Genomic DNA, 19,691 nt, shown 5'->3' with positions numbered 1-19,691 from the left:
GATATTTTGCAGTACAGCTAACTTAGTTTGACCGAAACGACAGAAAGGGTTTGTGGTTGTGACTTTTCCTAACGAGTTTGTTGGCCATGTGATCAAAGCATTAGCAAGTGTAATGCAAAATTCTGATGGATTTTCTAATACACAGTCTTTTAAGCTTATTTATTAAATCTTCATCCAAACGTAATTACATTAAATGACTAGGTTTAGAGTCGTAATGTTGTAAATGTTATTTTCAAAACACCAAGAAAGATGTAGTAACTTGTATTTTAGAGGAGTTGTAACGTTCCTCTATTCCTTTTGATAATTTTTTTTCAACGTTTAGACTTTAAGGCAATGTCGTTGTTGCAGTTCAACGATGCAGTATCTCATAGCTATGTGAATGTTTTATGCTGCATCAATAGTTGAATAGCGTCAAAAAAAATAATCAGATCAGAAAAATATTAACGGAAAATTGTGAACATAAAACGCATCTTACCGATTATATTTTAAGCTGTATAATGAACGAATTTTCTTCATAGACCATAGAAAATGTTTGAAAGGAAACAGTTTTCTAGCGAGCGATTCTTCCTAGCTCCAGTCCACCGGAGTCGTTAACATTGATTACGAATTGTTTGTTTTATTGTTTTGCCTTTTTCTACAATGTATACTTTCCTCACAACTGATTTTGTTTGGCAAACAAAGTAAGAGCTAAAATAACATTGCTGAAAAAGCTGAAATTCTATTGTCGGTATACTAATGAATTAAACGGCGTTTTCAGTTTGGTCAAAAGTGAAAAATAATTATGTGTAGGCAATGCACCAGGCGAAATTTCTGGGAATGTGTTAGCTTACAAAAAAAAAATAATAATAATACTAGCTGTCACCGCTCTAAAATTTCTCAGAAAAATAACAAACAAGTTTTCGCGATAACTAATGCGCCAGAATGATTATTACAAATTTGAAAACTTGACCTTCGCAAAGTAGTTTTACGATTACGGTAAATAACATGATATCTCACCCTGAAGCGGTATTACCTAAGGGTATCACTTTCAATTCACTAACAAGCTACGGCCTCCACTTTTCTGTTTTATCAAAGTGAACCGTGGTAAATGCTTTGTCCAATTTCCTCCAATGCGCGCGGGGGAAAAAATTCATTTATATATCGCCTAGTTACCGAAGTCGACTGAGCCAGTTTCTTGTCACTTACATATACGAAAAAAGACGATAGAACTTTAATAATATTTATTCATATTTAAAGTAGTCTAATGTCGCACTGGCTAAACTTGAAGGCTCTCTTTTGAATACAATATTACCTCCTCTCACCTGCGCAATAGTGTTCGAAGTATTCATAATTAGGGTTAGTTTCGAATTTTAATATCTCACGTTCGAGTTCTGTTCCCAAAATAACTCAAAAGATGCACTTTGTAGTTTTATGCTATTTATTGATGTAAAAAGACAACATTAGTGTATCGTCTTTGTTGTAACGAAATTTGCTTAACTAAGAAGAGGAATTTCTCAAATAAAATGGCCCATCATCTTATAAGAATAATTCTCTCCTTTGTTTATGTTCAAGTGATCTTACTGACACCGAATCAATACGACAACACTTCTGGCAGCCGCTCAAAGTGACTCATTTACTATTCCATAGCAATCACAATTAAGGCCTTTTACTGAGAAAACAGTGTCATGATGATTAAAAAACATAGAAAACAGTGGCATTCATGAATGAATGTTTGCATTATTCGAAATACTATCTTGAAATGTTGGTCACCTGCGCGATGTAAAACATTCATTCTTTCCTGAAGGGAAGTAGAATGATTTTAATTGCAAAGCGTTTCCAGGCAAGACACGTTGGTCAGTTTTTAATCATTCATTTATAACTTTTTTTTTTGAAACGAGACATCATGGCTTGCCTTGAGAGTTAAATTTGCATTTGGAAGAGTTGAGAAGGTTGCGTTAAAAACTGACCTGGCGGTTGTAATGGCCATTGATATGCTCGCTGTTCCCAAATGCGGTTTTAGATGAGAATACTTTCCAGTTTTACCGACCGCAAATGGATTGTTGATTTTCTTTGGTTGGTTAAACGATTTCGCGGCTTTGAGTATTAATTTCCCTTTGTTATGGCTACCATGAGTGTTGCAAATAGATGGAGCGTAGTTCGACAAAAGTTCAGCAGCGTTGCAGAGGGAAAACAAGTCGAAAACCTCACCATCTCATCAGATGTCTCCGCTGAACTTTGCATTCGTCTTCTTAGTTCTTCGTGTCTTCAGAATTTCTCCGGGCTCAGGGCAAAGATTCAAACCAGTTCTGCTGAATGGATTACAGAATTTCTCTCTCGTGGTGGACTGGAAATCCTCTTTCAAGTTTTGAAGAGATTAAGCAAGGGGAAAAAAATGGCGTTTATGGAGGCGTGTATGCAGCTCGAGTGCGTCAACTGCATCAAAGCGGTTATGAATTCGAAACGGGGACTTGATTCAATGATCAGAAACAAGACTCTGGTGCGAAAGCTGGCTAAAGGTTGGCGCTTAATCAGCATTGTTTATTTTTTACCGAAATTTCAAACAAGTTCATTTTACGAGCAAATGATTTTCAAATTGCTTATTGATTAATTCAAATTACTAGACAAAGGAAAAAGTTTTAATCGAATTTTTTTTCATACTTTCCTGAGACCTCAGTGTTTCTAAAGTCTTAGCCAACGTCTCGTTAATAAAAGTTTGCTTCGTCGTTCGTGATAGCTAATTGTACCTAATTTTTCTCATTTACAGTAATATTTGGTCTCAAAATATTTTCGTAATATTGGCGAAGACAGACGAGGACCTTTTTCTTTCAATGTAAACTATTTCATTTTTCTAAACATTTTATTTTATCGTGTTTGGCAATAAACCAGTGACATTGTCTTTCGGATGTCAACATGTTACGAGTATTATTTTGTTCTCACGCCGAAAAGAAAATGAACATTGTTCTGTTTCACAGGAAATTAATATATGTATTTTTAAGTGAATGTTAAAAAAGAGAAACCTCCAGAAAGGGGAAACCCTTGAAATTATAAACTTAAGCCATGAAATGGCTTTTTCTTGGCACAGCTATGAAAATTCCAGAAACAATTAATTATCTTTTGCTTTTGGCTGTTAATTATCTTATCTCGTGACTCTAGTAAACTTTGCTCGGCACAGTGCTTTGCTCTACTGATATGTGAAAACGCTTCCATTTTAAGCCAATTTAAACTGATTGTAGGTTGTTCATTGTTCGTTCCCAGTTGCTCCCTTGTATGATATGAAAAGCGACATTTCACCTTTGCCAATATTTAGAACAGTCTCTATTTTTGGACGACCCGGCGTCAATCTGTCTTCATCTCACCATTTACTGAAGATCTGAAACGCCTATTAAGGGGAAAAAATTAATTATTTAAAGAAAAAGTTAGATAATGTGTTCTTTTTGTTTAGATTATTTAAAAGATCCCATTAGAGAAAAGTAAATGCCAATCTCAAAGTTGTATCACCATATGTTTGTTGGGGTAATAACGAATTTATATGCAACGAAGATTGGTAGTGATTTTTTAATCAACTTTCTCTCTAAACGGTGTTCAATGTAGCGAATGAAAGATATTTTTTCTTGGAACCTTTAAAGGTTTTGAAGTGGAAACACAACCCATGTTTTGTGTGGTTTATGAAATGGGTTACTTTCGTAAGTTTACTGAGTTGTTAAGTTGGCAAAATCGCGAGCGAAATTAATAGGAAAAAAAACTCTCATTAGCCGTTGTAAAAATAGGCAAAACTTGTGTTCTAATTTTGGGTAATTGGTTAAAGGTTTATTTATTACCCTTCCGTTAACATATATACTTTTTTATCCTTATTTGCTTCATTTTTTATGGAGTAAATTTAGCATTAAGACATTCGAAAATTTTGACTTGCTGTTTTTCTCAATTCCCAGATTGTTTGAGTCAATAAATTAACATAGCGGGTTACTGTGTCGTGTTCTTGGGCAAAGTACTTTAGTCTCGCCATGCTTCTCTTCTTCACAGACGAACTGTCAGAGAAGCCTGACATAATGGTAAGAAGGTGGGGGGAGGGGCAATCAGCGATGGTCTGGGATCCCATAAAGGGGGGGCTGGGGCCTATTCCTTGTATGCTGACCTTAACCTCACATTTAATTAACTCCCTGTCGTTTTCTTTCAGCGCTCGATACAAACAACACAATGATTAAGAAACAAGTGTTTGAACTTCTATCCGCTCTCTGCCTTTATTCCAACCAAGGACACAAACTGGCCATTGACGCGCTTGAGAATTACAAGGTGAGTTTGCGTTATTAGGATGTAATTTCTCTTCATAACTTTGCTTTATTTATGAGGAAACCAGTTATGAGAATAAAAGAAACGATAAACTCTAAAGGACACGTACGTGTCACATATGAACTTAGAAATGACTCTGATCGCCATAGACTTCCCTTCAGCTCAGTGGAGGAATATCCGTGATGACCTTGTGCGGAAACTCATTACACACTTTAGCCCCCCACCCTCTCGACCCACGAGTATCAATGGGTACCAGTGGGCTTTTAGGGTAATTGATGAATTGCAGGGGGGGGTGTTATCTGTGAAATGGATTAGCCCCTCTCCTCGGGGGGGGGGAGGGGGAGGTGGCGGCAATACCCCTAGTCTTTTCATGTTCTTGAAACCGGGATAAGCTCCGGCTGGATGGGCCACTTGGCTCGAGTGAAGAGTGAACCCTACGAGTGACTAGCATCTAATTTCTCCTCACAATATCATCACTGAAACAAACATGAATATCATGATAATAAAGGAAATGATCACCAACTAAAGAAACTCTTGATTGTTGGACAAATTCTCCCTGTCAGCACCTTAGTTAATGCACAGAGTACAGTATAGAGGATGTGAATACTGATGTTAGGCTGTAAAGGATTAACCAATCTGATCATGACTTTTATCCTTTTTATTTCATTTCAACCGCAGCTCACCAAGGGTCAGCGGTACAGATTTAGTTTGATCATCAATGAGCTTAAAAATGCCGAAGTTATGCCATACATGACCACGTGTTTAGCCTTTATCAACACTATACTCATCGCTACGGAAGACTTTGAAGAACGAGTCCGCCTGAGAAATGAGTTTGCAGGTAAGAAGACGCCAATGTCAATACGATCACGGTACAATTTTTCAATTTCAAGCCAAGGCTACGCTCTTACAACAAAGCTATAGGTTGAGTTCCTCATCTTTCTCTGTTTCTTTACCGAGCTCAAAAACTTGCCATCTCTCTTATTCTATTTAAAATCATGACGCTATCGATATTGCTGATCCTAGCAGTATGCAGGGTGCGTGTCATATGAACTTCGTAACAGACCTCGGTCACTGTAGAGTCTCTGTGGCTCAGTGGCAGAGCATCGGAGCGCGGAATCCGAAGGTCTGACGTTCGATTCCTCAGAGGGACTCAGAATTTTTTCTTTGTCCCACGCTCGTGACAAGACGAAAAACATCTTTCTCTATTTCTTCACCGAGCTCAAAACTTACGATCTCTCTTGTTCTATTTATAAAGTTATAGGTTTTTCTGAGGTGCTATGCCGCATCTGAGACTCCCAATATTTAGTAGTAATCTACTCCGAAGAACTAAACGTTGCTATCTGAAAATTAATAAAATTCCTTCTCAAAAACCACTCTACCCTCCCTTACCTCCGACGCACGAAAAATCTTGATGTAACCTCTTCAGAAGCTTCCTTTCATCTCAAGCGTTTTCCTTTACCTCAGATTAGTCTCCCACTTCAAAACTGTTGTTTTATCGCAAAATACAGGTGCTTCTTGACAACGTTTTAGTTTGCATTGCATTTGAATTAGCTTTTCAAATATTTCACCTCAAATACGTAGAATTATCTTATCTTTGTGCTTCACTCATTAAGGATACTCACAAATACAGTCCTTTGTACTCGTCTGTTTTCTAAAATCTGTAGTGCTTCACTTAGGTTCATGAAGTTTTAAAGAGTTGTCTGTTTTTCCAAACAACGGCCTTAGATCGCATTGTACGTAAAGATGTTCTAGTAGTCTTTTCATAAACAAAGCATTTCATACCATATGTTTGCACTTAGAGCATTTCTTGAAATGTAGCCAATATTTTAGCAGAGTGAAGAGGATCCTTTGTCAAGCTCACCAAATTCCGTTAGTTTTGGTATGTGGAAAGATTTGCGCAACGAAAACAAGGATGCAGCAAATTTAAGTTTTTTCTTTACGGTCACATTAATTACCGATAAATTTGTTTTTACTTCTTTTAAAACCTCTTTAACAGAGAAAAATTTTAAACATTAGCCTTCAAATTTCGTTTTTTCTTAATTAAGTGTTCGGGAATCAGTGAAGAATAATTTTGAAAGGAAGAAATGTGCGATTTTGTTATAGAAATCTTCAGATATTATGGTTCACTGTATTTCGCTCGTCGCTGTTTTCCTAGCGTACTATCAAATCATTCGTGGGTTTTTCCTCCATTGTTTGGTCCCGCAGTGTTTCCAGCAGTGAGAAAATTAAGGGCTATGATGTTTGTGGTTTACATGTTTATCGCAATTGGACAGCAAAGAACCTTTACATACAAAATTCGGCCGTGCGAAGCGAATTTCATGCGAATCGGCAGGTGAGACACCAAATGGCATCACATACTCTTCCACGCATCATAGAATCGTTCTCGCAGTGAGACCTATAATTTTTGAAGTACGAAGCTCTGGTTTAATTCTATGAACACATGTAACAATTTCAGATTATGTGGGTAATATTTTAGTATCTAATGCCGCGGAAATACAGCACTTTTGGGCCAATTTCGCGCTTTGAAAACTGGTCAGCATGTAGTCATAGCATGCAGAAATATAATGGCTCCCAATTATTCTTTAACAGGGCTAGGACTCTTGGACATCCTAAGCAATTTGAGGTAAAATATTTGATAACACATTAGAAAAATATGTTAGTTTGAGAATTTGGTGTTGTTATTATTTATTAAACAGCGCTTTCCACAGTGTTTTATGTAACACAAATCTCGCATTTTCCCCGATTTGCTTTTGTTCGGTAAACTTAATTGAATTTTATTTTCAGTACTTGTTTCCATTCTGCCGACAGCTAAAATGTATTTAGTGGATAGATTAATTGCAATTTTCACGTTTTTTATGAGCTTACTTGCGCAATAACCCAACCAAAACACAGCGTATTATGATTCAATTGATTTTCCGGATTTTTTGTGTTCGTTTGCGCAACAACACAAGCAAGAAAGAAGCTCTACAAATGAAACCTCCAAAATCTTATCTATTAATATTTGAGTAGATTTATGAGTTTCCCAGAATCATTTTGATGTATCGATCTTACATCTTTCTCCGCAAGAGAGTAATGATAAAAAAATATATACGTATATATAAAAATATAAATATATATATATATATATTTGACGGGTAGTGAACGTTTGAACTTTAAGAAGATCTCCCAAACAAACGCCCGTCGAGGCCTGAATTTTTCCATGTATGGTTTCCTGCTTTCAGTTTAATTGCCGTTAATCTGTAAATATGTTGATTGCTTTCTTAGAACTTGTTAGTCGCCGGGTAGAAACTGTGTGTATGGCACGACTGTGAATTGAAGAAGTCGCCTAAGTTCGTACCTTGACCTCCCACGGTCAAGCGATTCATCTAATTTTAGCTAGCGAGTAGAATCTGGGAACGAGAATACGATTCGCCTCTTTCGTTGCTTGTGTCATCGCTCGGCTTTCAATTTTACGCGGCAAAAGCTTCAAGAGGGCGATCGTAATTACATGCATTGTGTCATTTATCGCAGGCACAACGATGACGAAGAGTTATTGGTTCAACTCGATGTGTTTGAAGAACAGAGACTGGAGGATGAAGATGATCTGAACTCCCCTGAGGGAGTAAATCTGACGTCTCACTTGGACGTATTTCACGCTTTGTTTAGAAAGGTTTGTCCTTATTTTCCGGCGACGTCTTTGCCTTTTTGCTGTTGTAATTAAGTGAAACTATGAAGAAAAATGTCTTCTTGCTCTCACAAGATTTTTTTTTCACTCTGAGCAAAATCTCCCCATGCCAATCATTGCATACAAGAAAACTAAAATGATTTATGTATGAAAGACAGAAAGCAAGAACAAATTGGTTGTTGAGGGTCAAAATAAAACAAGCGCCGACGTCCGCACGTAAGCTATACATTAAGTTTGTGGCAATGTACATGAAAAAATTACAGGCTCGTGCAAGTTTGTTGTCTTTGAAACATTTACTTGTGCTCATTAACACAAAATTGCATTTGAAATCGTGCTATTACCTTTACTGACAGGCATCTATCTATATTCATAGGTGAGTAACAAACCTCAAGGTGTAAACCTATTAAGCATTCTACAAAACCTGCTTTTGATCGAGGATGACTCACCTGTGTCGGACTCGGTTTGGGAAGTGATCGAGAAACTTGTAAAACGAGCTGTGAACATCGACAGTCGTAATCGAGCGGAGTCAATCCTAGAGGAGGGTGAGAGGCAATTCATCAGTTTACAACATGGAGGTTCATCAAGGGAAGGCAGCAACACGCGGAGTGGTTCTCCTGATGAAAACTTGACCCATCGAATGTCCGTGGCGCAGCAATCGTCAGAAGATGTACGTTCAGCTTGCGTGCGTTCTGTCTCTGTTGATGACCCCAGTTCGACGCCTGTTGTGGCAAACGGGATTCACGAGGAAATACAGGCTTCCACACAAGCAAATCTAGAGGAAGCATGCCCGATGACATTTGAAGATGAAGAAGCAGCTCCTGCTTCTGTTAAAATTCTTGAAGGTATCATTCAGAATAACAAGAAAAAAGAGGGGCGATCATCCAGTCCAGAACTTATGTTGGACCTTGAAAGTGTTGTAAATGAACTCGGCTTAAACAATCCTCCTGCACCTCCTCCTCCGCCGCCCCTGCCTGGACAATCAAATGGTGAAGATATTCAAATCGTAATGAATCACGTAGAAACAACTGAAAGCGCACCTTCACTGCCAGGAAAAGATGAGAGTTTTTCGTACGGGAGACCTGTTACTCCTCCTTCTGTAGGAGCCTCAGCCATTCCTCCGCCCCCTCCTCCGCCCCCCGTGATAGGAAGAGGTGAGATTCCTCCTCCTCTTCTTCCAGGAATGAATGGAGTACCACTTCCTCCTTCTCTGCCTGGAAAGGTTGGCGTGCCACCACCACCTCCCCTAGGAACTGGGGTAGTTCCTCCACCACCGCCTCCTCCAGGAGTGGGTGGAATACCCCCTCCTCCTCCTCCTCCTCCTCCTCTACTGGGAATGGGTGGCGTGCCTCCCCCTCCACCTCTTCCAGGAATGGCTGGGGTACCGCCACCACCCCCTTTACCTGGAATGGGAGGAGTACCTCCACCTCCACCTCTTCCAGGAATGGGCGGGGTACCACCACCACCCGCTTTACCTGGAATGGGGGGAGTACCTCCACCGCCGCCTCTTCCAGGGATGGGTGGAGCACCCCCGCCTCTCCCATTACCTGGAATGGGGGGAGTACCTCCGCCCCCACCACCTCCAGGAGCTGGGGGAGTTCCACCTCCGCCGCCTCTGGGTGGGTTTGGAGTCACTCGAGTTTACCAGCAACCCGTCCATCGTAGTGTCAGCTGCCCGCTCGTCCCTCCGGTGAAACCCAAGAGTAAGATGCGATCCTTAGCGTGGCAGAAGCTTCCTCCGCACGTGATTCAGAGGAGTAAGACGTGTGTATGGGCACGTGTCATGGCGCTGGAGGTAATTCAGCCTGATTTTCATCTGGAAGAGGAGTGGTTTTGTCAAAAGAAGACGGGCGGAGCAAAGAAGACGGAGACAAAGAAGAAGGAGCCCTCAGAGGTATGGGTTGATTACTTTTGCTTGTCTTGTGCGAGAGCACCACTTTGGGTGGAGTGTATCGCGTGACTGTGTTAGAGGCCATGTAGGCGTGAATTCAGCAAAAAAAAAAAAAGATTAGTAGACGCTGGGAAAGTTACTATTTCATTGCAATAAATTTTTTCTTTCCTTTTTATAGATCACCCTACTGGATCCAAAGAGGAGTCTGAACGTTAACATTTTTATGAAGCAGTTCAAAAAGTCAGTATTGCTGTGTGTCTCTTTTGAGTATTATTGTAGCTTTGCCGCGTTGACTTCTCCTTCATTGGGCTACGGACTGGATATTGGAAAACTTCCTTTATCTTGGGCGTAGACAGAATTTCAAGGGGGCAGGGGGAGATTACGGTCGCTCCTAGTCGAATTTGGTGCACGCTAGGTTGTCGTGGAGAACAGGGATGGGGCAAACGTGAGAGTGCTCACCTCCCATCGCTAGGGTCTGGGTTTGATTGCTGGACCTAACGTCACATGTAGGCTGAGTTTGTTGGATTTTTTTACGTTCCCGGGTCCTCCGGTTCTCCTTCCTCCACAATTTGCAATTTGACTTGGAAGCATTGGACGAAGATCTACCTCCGGGTGGTAGTGCTGCCAAAATCCTCTTTAATTATTTATTTCTTTATTTATTTTTTGCTATTTTTATTTCTTATTATTAGGGAGAAGGGAAATTACGTAGGCTCTAGAATCCCCCTAAGCCATGCCCCCATCACCAATCACCCCAAGATGTGGTTAGTTTTCGCACCCAGGAGTTCTCAAAGCGTAGTAGCGACTCTCTCGTTTGCCAATGTAACAAGAGCAGAGGCAAGCGTTTGAAAGGAGGCGTACAATTTTCAAATAAACGTTTTCCTTATTTCCTTTAGGTCAAACGAAGAGATTGTTGGATTGATTCAAAACGGGAACAGCAAAGCTTTTGATGTTGATGTCCTGAAATCGTTCATCAAACTCCTTCCAGACAACACAGAGGTCAGTATCTAAGAGCAAAGGTGTTTTATAAAATAGTCTAACCTATAGTCTAACTTATCGTCTCCTTAGAGTATACATACATTATTCAGAAAACAGCTTAGGAGATTAAACTATATCCTGTGAGCGTGAAGAGGACTTTTAAGATAAATTCTCAAACTGAAATTTGTTTGTGTTGTGTCCCTTTTCAGAGAGAAATGCTGAAAGGATTCTCTGGCGACAAAACCCAGCTGGGTTCGGCTGAGAAGTTTTTGTTGGCACTGGTCTCTATTCCTGGGTATGGTTACTTTGTTCTCTATTTTAAATTTTTGTTATCATTTTAATTTCTTTGAATTATATCTTTGTAACTGAGTTGAGTGAATAAATAAAAGATAAACAATTATCGTGGTTATCTGATTTTTATTTGTTTTTCTGAGCAGGTACAACCTTCGTCTTGAGGCCATGTTACAAAAGGAGGAGTTCCAGATTACAGTTGAAACAATCGAACCGAGTTTAGAATCTTTGAAAGGAGCAATACAAGGTGTGCATAGTTTTTACGAACTCTTAAAATCTGGAAAAAATATGAAAAGAATCTCATTACTATTTTCAAAAATTTGTTATTGAGGTGGAAGAGAAGTCGCTTTAGTTACACAAGGTAGACTTTGACCATAGGTTACCTAGCAGTCATTATTTGTATTAACAGAGGATACATCCCGAAACTAAAAGAGAACAACTTATCACTACAAAGCGTAGAAGGGGTTTGAACTTAGAAAAGCGACACGTTAAGTTTAATTTTGATTGAAAATCTCTGTTGGTTTCAATGCAGAGTTTTGTATTTTGTACTTCATTCTTTTAGACTAAATACTTATCGACCTCAAATATATTCAGATATCCTCAACAGTGAAATTCTACCAGAGGTTCTTCAGCTGATTTTGATCATTGGCAATTTTCTGAACTCGGTAAGAGGTGTTTTTTATTTTTTTTTTTTATTACTATTTTTTATTATTATTATTATTATTATTATTATTATTATTTCAAACTCATCTTTTTTCCGTCCTATGTAAGCCTAACCTTGTCACTAACAGACATTCTTTTATGTCTTATGTTGTAGGGAGGGTACGCTGGGAATGCTGTGGCTTTTAAGATCAACTCACTCTTAAAGATTGTGGACACGAGAGCAAACAAACCCCGCATGACCCTCATGAACTTCTTGGTGCACGTAAGTTCGCACGTTTTCTTTGATTACTTAAGCTATTTTGAATTACAAAGAACTAGTTACAGCTGGTAACAAAGCCTAGCAATTCAATATCCGCGCCTAGCGCGGGAAAAAACTTTACTAGCGACCAGCGCGGGAAAAAACACTTGGTAAGCGCGGAAACACGGCTATTGCTAAGGGCGGGAAAGTTGTGTCTAGGAAAAGATGCAACATGCCCCAGGCGCGGCGGGAAAGCTGTAAAAATTTTTAAATGCAAAGCTCAGAAGAGCAAAAAAAAAAAACAGAAAATCAAACATGGTAAATGCGTAAAGCAGGTTGGTTTCTGGACTCCTATTCGTTTTTTAGATGAGACATTGGGAACAGTCGTGAAATTTATTGGGAGCGTGAGAAAATTGTCTCACAGAAGCATGTTTTGCATCTCTTTAGGTTGCTGAGGAGAAACGCGAGAAAGTATTAAAGTTTACCGAAGACATGAAGCATCTTGACAAAGCCGTCAAGTAAGTGTTGTTGCTCTTGAAAAGTAATGAGTTGATAGTCCGACATAAACATGGTTTGTTAATAGTCGTCAGTTATGTTTGTTAGACATCGTGAATTCAAAATAATAAAACTGGAAGTAATTGCCTTATTTCTTAAACTTAGGTTATCTGTAGACAATCTTACTGGAGAAGTACTGGGCCTCAAAAACAAACTCAAAAGCCTTGAAAAAGATATGAAAAGTGGACCGAAAGATATTTGCACTCAATTTTCTGAATTCATCGAGGTAAGATTGTTTGGTTTTTCTTCTTTGTTCATTGCCTCGCTTTTTTCTTGACGTTGAAAATAGCTTTTTGACGGAGTGTTGTTAAGATAAAACCATTGTAATCACCACAGCCAATTGAATCAAACGAGAATGTGACAAGGAGCCAATGAGAAGCCAAAGTGAAAGCAAAACGCGGGAAAAAGTTTGTAACCAAGTCGCGAATAGGTTTAGCTTTGCTCTGATTGGTCGCGAGGATGGCGAAAGTTTTACTTGACCAATCAGACAACGTAGTGAGGCACAACGAATGCATTTCCAGGTTATTTTGATGAGAGCGTTACTCGCGCCTGGTCTCACGCCATATGCTTAAATCGTTCGGACTATCGAAAAAGAAAAAACGAAAAAATGAAGGGCTCTCTTAAGCAGTTGATCTACCGTTTTTTGTTATATTTTGTTGTTTTCTTTTTTGGTTCGGACAAAACTTTTTTGATCACGATAAACTAAGTATGTTTTCTCGCCCTGCAATGAACATATTGTAAATCACTTACAGGGCGCTTTAGAGAAGGCGAGGCAGCTGGAGGAAGGCATCACCGAGATCCACAGCCTCACCAAACAACTGGCGATGTATTTCTGCGAGGACGAGGGAAAGTTAAAACTGCAGGAGTTATTGTCTTTGTTCAAGACCTTTGGTGATCAGCTGAACAAAGCTAAGAAGGTGAATAAAACACTTGTTTTGCTGTTTCGTATATTTTTAGCGAGAAGTGCACAATAACACAGCACCTGATCCAGGACGTCGCTATACTTTGTACTTAGCTTTACATCCTTTTCTCTCGTTCCAGGATAACGAGCAATTTCGTATCCAAGAGGAAAAACGAAAGGCACGCGAGAAAAAGAAAGCAGAAGAGGCAGCTAGAAATGCTGAAGCAGGGGGCAAAGTGAAGACCAAACCGCGGCCACTAGAGGAGGAACAAGAAGGGTGCATTGTGGACCGACTGCTCAGTGACATCAGGAAAGGCTTCCCCCTGCGGAAGCACTCCAGAGGTACATCCTCCGGGGGGGTCAAATCAGCATCGCCCACGAGGCCTAAACGGAGCCGCGACGAAGGAGGTAAAGACGGATTTCGAAAGATCTCGGGCCCAGCCAAGGCCCGAGCTAAATTAGAACCGACTGAAGAGGAACAGAATGAGATTCTGCCTAAGAGAAATCTTGAAGGACCCTCTCTTCCAATCAGATAGATCGACTGCATCGAGAGAAAATAAGGGAAAGAGAGAGGTCCAATCAGCTTGTTGGTCGCAAAATAATAATTTCATTGAGGCTCTTTTTAATTTTGGACTGTTTTCCCAAAGGTGTGCACTGCCTTCCTCCATGTCCTTGATTTTCTCTTGTTGCTGTTGCCAATTCAAAATGAGTTATGGTTGTTGTTTCAAAAGCTAACAAGTTTTGTGGCACATTTTTATGCTATTTGGTTCAGCTTGCAAATTCACTGCTATTGTTTCTCGTGGATATTTTTTCCCCAGTTGAATATTATCCACAAACCCCAAAATCAAAACTTTCGGATGAAATTTTAAAGTGGCAGGAAGTCTATAAAGACCTGCGGCAGCATTGAAATTCTTTCATCTGTTTAATGTGTGATGTGAAAGATAAGAACCGTTAGCACTCTGCTTAAAGCCACCTACAGACAAACAAAATAGGAGAAAATTATCAAAAACACCCAAAATTATTTTTCTTATTCTAAAACATTCAACTGATATTCATAGTAAAAATATTTTCCTTGAAGGTATGAAAATCACAAGGAAAATTGCCTAAATTTTTCACCGGAAATATATTTTTCTGAGACGCTTTTTTATAAGATAAAATTTTTTTTCGGTCGTGACAAAGACATTCAAAGATAATATGCCAAATCATTATCCAGTTGCAGTTGTGCCTTTGTTTGATAAATATCTGGTGCTAGTTTGACATGGTAACAAAAACAAAGAAAAAAAGACAAATAAAAATCTGCTGTGGGAATCAGTGGTAAAGTTTAAACGTACGTGACATTTTCTAAGCTTCTCGCCTTTTACACACGCTTTTGAAACGTATACTTATTTATTACACATTTTATAATGCGCCTAGCTATTTTGAAGTATGGTTTGTTTAAAAGATGCGTCTTATTTCAAATAAAACGCTGAAAGGTTATTGCGAACCAGTTGATAGATTGTCAGAGATTGTTCAGTATGGAAAGGGACGGGCCTGAAAACGGAGAAAACTTTAAGTTGGGTACTTTAGCATACGGTGAGGAAAACTCATTGAACTGTAGAACAATACAGTAGTGTTCACCGCTTCCACTTTCACTCCATCGTTGGCTTGCACTTTGCCTCTGCTGTCGTATTTAATCATTTTCACAATAAGAACCTGAAAAATGATGTTGCTAAATAACTTGAACATACTTCTGGTTAAGAGAACTACATTTTATTAATGAGGCGCTGAGTCTTTTTCTCTCCTCGAGCATCTGGACTCTAGGTTCGCCATACTTTTACAAACATTATATTGGAATTGTTTGCCGAACAACTAAAAAATACCTATACGAGAAATTGTACAAAGGGCACTCTGCTCTTGATCCTACCTAACAAATATCTCAAGTTTCTTTAGCCAGTTGTTGATGTTTACTGTCGTTACACCGTTTTCTAAGAAAGTTTGGGTATTAGATTTCATGTAATGAAAAGTACTAGGTTTTCACTCCACGCGTAAACTTTAAAAAGATTTTTGGACGTTACATTCTCTAAGCATCCTTCCCATAATGACTGAACACTCCCTAAATGAGCTACAACACGTCAGTAGTTCCAGACAATGCTTTGTAAAGTTTTGTTCTTAATTCTAGAAATGGTCTGGGAGCAGTCCAACACAATAAGTCATGATTATCGCGATAGCATTTTGTTAAGACGAGCCAGTGAATTAAAATAACCACAAGGCAAAAAATGCAAATTGTGGTAACTATGTGAATCATCAGAGCGTAAGATTGTGCTTAGAGAATGTTAATGACCTATTCGAGTTGGAAAAAGATTTTCCCGAAGAGTCTTTAAAAGCCAAAACATTGTTTTTACATTTTCGGAAGAAGAAACTGAAAGCTTTTCTTTTTGCAGATTCAAACAGATAGTTGCGGACGTCCAAGTTATTCAATACTAATAAAAATATGCATTCTTTGAATATCTAGTAAGGAAAACACCGAAATATCTGAAACTTTTCCCGCAGCTTTTTGAAATGATTGGATCTACATTAAGTGTGGTACACTTTGTTCAGTCAGCGAAGTTTTAAACCTAAGGAGCGTTTTTCACTTTCTGTTGTATATGTTCTTAATATCCTGTAAGGTTGATTTAAAAACGCTCAGTGAAGAGACAGTTTTACTTACTAGTATCTCAAATGACTTCCCATGACACAATCGCTTAGCTTTAAGTGAATTGTTGTTTGCGCATTGGCGAGTTCCTCGTTGATTGTAAAGAGGTTGTTTATTGGTCTAAATAATGACAACTTCACAAATTCGAAATACTTACTACATAGACATTTAGGATTTAGGTTGTTATGCGCACGCTTCAAAGCAAACATACTGTCTTTGTTTACTCTCCGTCAACGTAAAAAATGACGTGATGCTATTTTCTTTCATTAGCTGCTGATGAGCTATTGTTGAAATTAAATCAGTCATACTGCCTCCGGAAGAAAAAACTGCTTTCGTGTCGTTCAAATTTTGTGATTGCTTGAAATTGTTCTTTGCTAGCCCTGGTAAACTTTTCACAGCCCTAAACATTGACTTTAAAAGCACAATTGTTGTTTGGGGCGGTCAAGAAATTACAATAAACAACATTGTGTTCGATCGCTTTGTTTTCTTATTTGGATAAGTTGCCCTGGGGGCTCCCTCTTGACCCTTTTTTCGCATGGAAACGAGGCTCTTGACCACGTGATTAGTTTTTAATGCGCGACGTAGAAATGTGAATACTGATTTATACAAGCTGTTTGGATTGTAGGTGGTCTTGTTAAGGTTAAGTACCAAATGACCCCAAGGTCGTGTTTGATTACTCGGTTTATAACGTCGCGTGTTTTTATTCACCACAGGTGACGACGTGTTTGTTACTCTGGAAGAAGCCGAAGAAGATGAGAAGCAAGCCACAACACAAGGAGTCACTCCTTGTGTTTCCAGGCTGGATAAAATCGTTGTTACAGCGGACAAAAATGAACTGAAAAAAGACAAGCTTGAAAACAAAGAGGAGGTATCAAACCACAGAGTTTCTCATCCTGCCTATGAAATTGAAGTATCGGAAGCTGGTGTTAAAGGCATATCTAAACCACATGAACGTGAAAACAGAGACATCTCCGAAATGAAAAAACGCAAATCTAGCGAGGACGTGTCTGCCACTCAAATCGAAGAGGAATTAAACAAAGAATCAAAGAGGATTAAATCTTTTGGAGATTCTTTCGAAAGAAAGAAAGCTGGCAAAACTACCGCGGGCAAAAATGGCGAACTGCCAGCTTTGAATGGAGTGTGTGAAGATATTTCATCTGATGAAACTCCTGCCAAAATTCCGAATGATACAAAACCTCAGCTCGTTACAGTAAGAGAAGGCTGTAGTTTAACTGCACCGAAACAAAAGGTTGTGTTTTCTAAGGAAAGCCAGGATGATGCAGCATTAAACGATACTGTGTCAAATTCAGAGATTTCTGGTCCGCAGGAGAATCTAGCTAAACAAAACTTTAGAAGTGATAGCCAAGTTTCGGACATGTCTACATTGGATAAGGAAATTAAGCGTGGCGTGCTTCAGTCGAAATCGACTCCTGAACAAGATTACAACGAAAAAACTGTTGTAAACTCAACAAAACGACTCGAGGATGAAGAAGACCTTTCATTGAATAGTTCAAACATTTCAAAAGAGAATGACACTAGGAAAGCCAAACGAGAATTCGCGGGGGAAATAATTTCACCAGTGAAAAACAAAACACTATCAAAAAATAGCGGGAAAAGCCAATCTGCCGGCCAATCTGAAAGCGGTAAACAATCACGTGATGATAGCCCAAAGGTCCTGAATCTTCCACAAAATAGAGATCTGGGTTCGAGAAACAGAACTGAGGAAAAACGAAAAAATGAAAGATATGGAAAGAGTGAAGGGAAAAAACAAACTGAGTCTAAAGACAAACACGAGCCAGTCGTTTTGCCATCTGTCACTGTCGAACAGGATAATAGTCTAAATGACGGAGACGATGAAACACCCGAGACTTTGAACGAACCAAGCGGAAACAAACGAGGGCATTCCACTGAAGGAACTGAGAAGCGACGGAGACTGAGCGAGGCGGATCTCAATCTCCGCCCGCTGAGTCCTGTGATGGAGGATGGAGAATCTGATAAACAGTTATTAAATCCTTCTGCTGGACGGTCGGCTAAAGTAAAGAAAAGTAAGTCGTTCGTGGCGCGTGGGTTTTCAAAAATGTTCGGAAGTAAGCGAAAATATAAAGTGGACAAAGAACTTAGGGAGAATTCCTTCTCGTCCGAGTGTGAAAGTCAGACGACTCAGGCGGAGTTTGATCAGAGTGAGAATCACGGCGGAGCGAAGGAGAATAAAAAAAAGAAAAAAACGAAAGGGGAGGAAAACCATGGTGGCGAGAAGATTAGTGATGGACAATCAACTGATGAGGGTAAAAGCAAACATTCGTCGCGCAAGTTTGGCGGCCTTTTCTCGCGGGGCAAAAAGAAAGAGATGCACCCGCATTCGAAAGAAAACAAGTAACTATTTTGCATTTTTAGAGCGGCATTTTCGCTCTTGAAGCCATTCACAGGCCTAGTATGAGCAGATTATTGATTTTAATATTGTTTATCCAAATTTGAAAGGTTAACATTTCATCAGATCTCTGCCGAACATTATGAGGTTGATCTGATATTTGATTTATTAAGTTCAGATGAAATATCGCATGATGAGTTGACGTTATATTCTTTCAGTAATAGCATCATTTTCACAACATATTGTTTTGCTTTCCGAAAGGAAGTGTAAAATTTAGCTGATGAGTCAAAGTAAAAGTAATAGAGCGATCGACTGTTTTTTAAGTACCTTTGAAATATTGCCAAGCTCAGTACAGTTTAACTAGATCATAGTGATTACCATTTTGTTCATTCCAACTATATCTGACGAGAACTGTGGTTAATATTGTGCAATATCTTGCATGTAGCCACAAACATTGATTTAAAACATTTGTTTTTAGTTTACGCTTCTTAGTGTGTACAAGAATAGACGGCGGGGGAAACCGGGGGAAGTTGAGAATATCTCTCTCTTCCAGTAATCTGCTTTCCTCTCATCTCCCGCCCTTTATCACGCAAAACTCCAGATTAAGGATTTACTATTGCGCGCACTTTCCTTTTCTGTCCCATTTCCGGCCTTAGTGAGCGCCCTTACCTCCCCTGTCACCCACACCCCTTCCGCCCGTTCGTTTCCAGGTTCCCACTCCCTTATGCCCCTCCACCAGCGGGGAAAAGCATAAGGGAGTGGGAGCAGGGTGAAAGTAATCCATTGGTTTTGGTTGACTGTGCCCAATGATTGGTCTAGAAAACTCGCGCTATCTGCTCGACCAATCGGAGGCAAAACTATATCCAATCACGAATTTTTCTCTAACGTTTTCCCGCGCTCCAGGCAGTTTGATTGTTTTTACTTTTAGTTTTTAATGGCTTCCTATAATTTTTTCTTTGCTATGATTGGCTGTTGCCATTACTCCGATTATGGTTTTCGACACTCAATCGAAATTTTCGTGAATGTAATGTTATAAGATCTAAAAATTACTTCAATGCCGAATGCTTTTTTCTTTTTAGGGGACGAGTCATGAGTGGAGTCACGCCCAAATCGGTCCCCTTTAAGAGGGTTCAATTTGAAATTTCGGACGGGCTTCCTCCCATCTTGCGGTTTTGACATTCATCCAGTGTGCACCTGATTACAAGAATTTC

At 39.4% G+C, this 19,691-nt stretch overlaps 1 protein-coding gene across 6 annotated transcripts in view; it reads left to right on the top strand.

Annotated features, from left to right (window-relative positions):
* LOC113686464 (inverted formin-2) overlaps positions 1-18,962 on the top strand; it is a 31,748-nt gene extending 12,786 nt beyond the window's left edge. For 5 of the 6 annotated variants that reach the window (XM_027204082.2, XM_027204081.2, XM_027204083.2 and 2 more), the window contains exons 2-17: positions 4,154-4,269; positions 4,945-5,104; positions 6,856-6,889; positions 7,777-7,915; positions 8,304-9,821; positions 9,997-10,058; positions 10,712-10,814; positions 11,003-11,088; positions 11,231-11,331; positions 11,679-11,749; positions 11,902-12,009; positions 12,433-12,503; positions 12,646-12,766; positions 13,293-13,457; positions 13,582-13,849; positions 16,826-18,962. In XM_027204082.2, coding sequence (XP_027059883.2) covers positions 4,154-4,269; positions 4,945-5,104; positions 6,856-6,889; positions 7,777-7,915; positions 8,304-9,821; positions 9,997-10,058; positions 10,712-10,814; positions 11,003-11,088; positions 11,231-11,331; positions 11,679-11,749; positions 11,902-12,009; positions 12,433-12,503; positions 12,646-12,766; positions 13,293-13,457; positions 13,582-13,849; positions 16,826-18,489 — 4,787 coding nt within the window. In that variant the 3' untranslated portion in view covers positions 18,490-18,962. Of the gene's footprint in view, positions 1-1,789; positions 2,496-4,153; positions 4,270-4,944; positions 5,105-6,855; positions 6,890-7,776; positions 7,916-8,303; positions 9,822-9,996; positions 10,059-10,711; positions 10,815-11,002; positions 11,089-11,230; positions 11,332-11,678; positions 11,750-11,901; positions 12,010-12,432; positions 12,504-12,645; positions 12,767-13,292; positions 13,458-13,581; positions 13,850-16,825 lie in introns of those variants that run through there. The other variant, XM_027204084.2, reaches the window with a different exon arrangement.
* Positions 18,963-19,691: the final 729 nt, after the last annotated feature.

This window comes from Pocillopora damicornis, chromosome 13 (assembly GCF_964200805.1).
Source record: "Pocillopora damicornis chromosome 13, jaPocDami1.2, whole genome shotgun sequence".
In the NCBI taxonomy this organism is placed as follows: Eukaryota; Metazoa; Cnidaria; class Anthozoa; order Scleractinia; family Pocilloporidae; genus Pocillopora; species Pocillopora damicornis.
The sequence above is the reverse complement of the archived record's forward strand: the minus strand, read 5'-3'. Positions and strand labels throughout refer to the sequence as shown.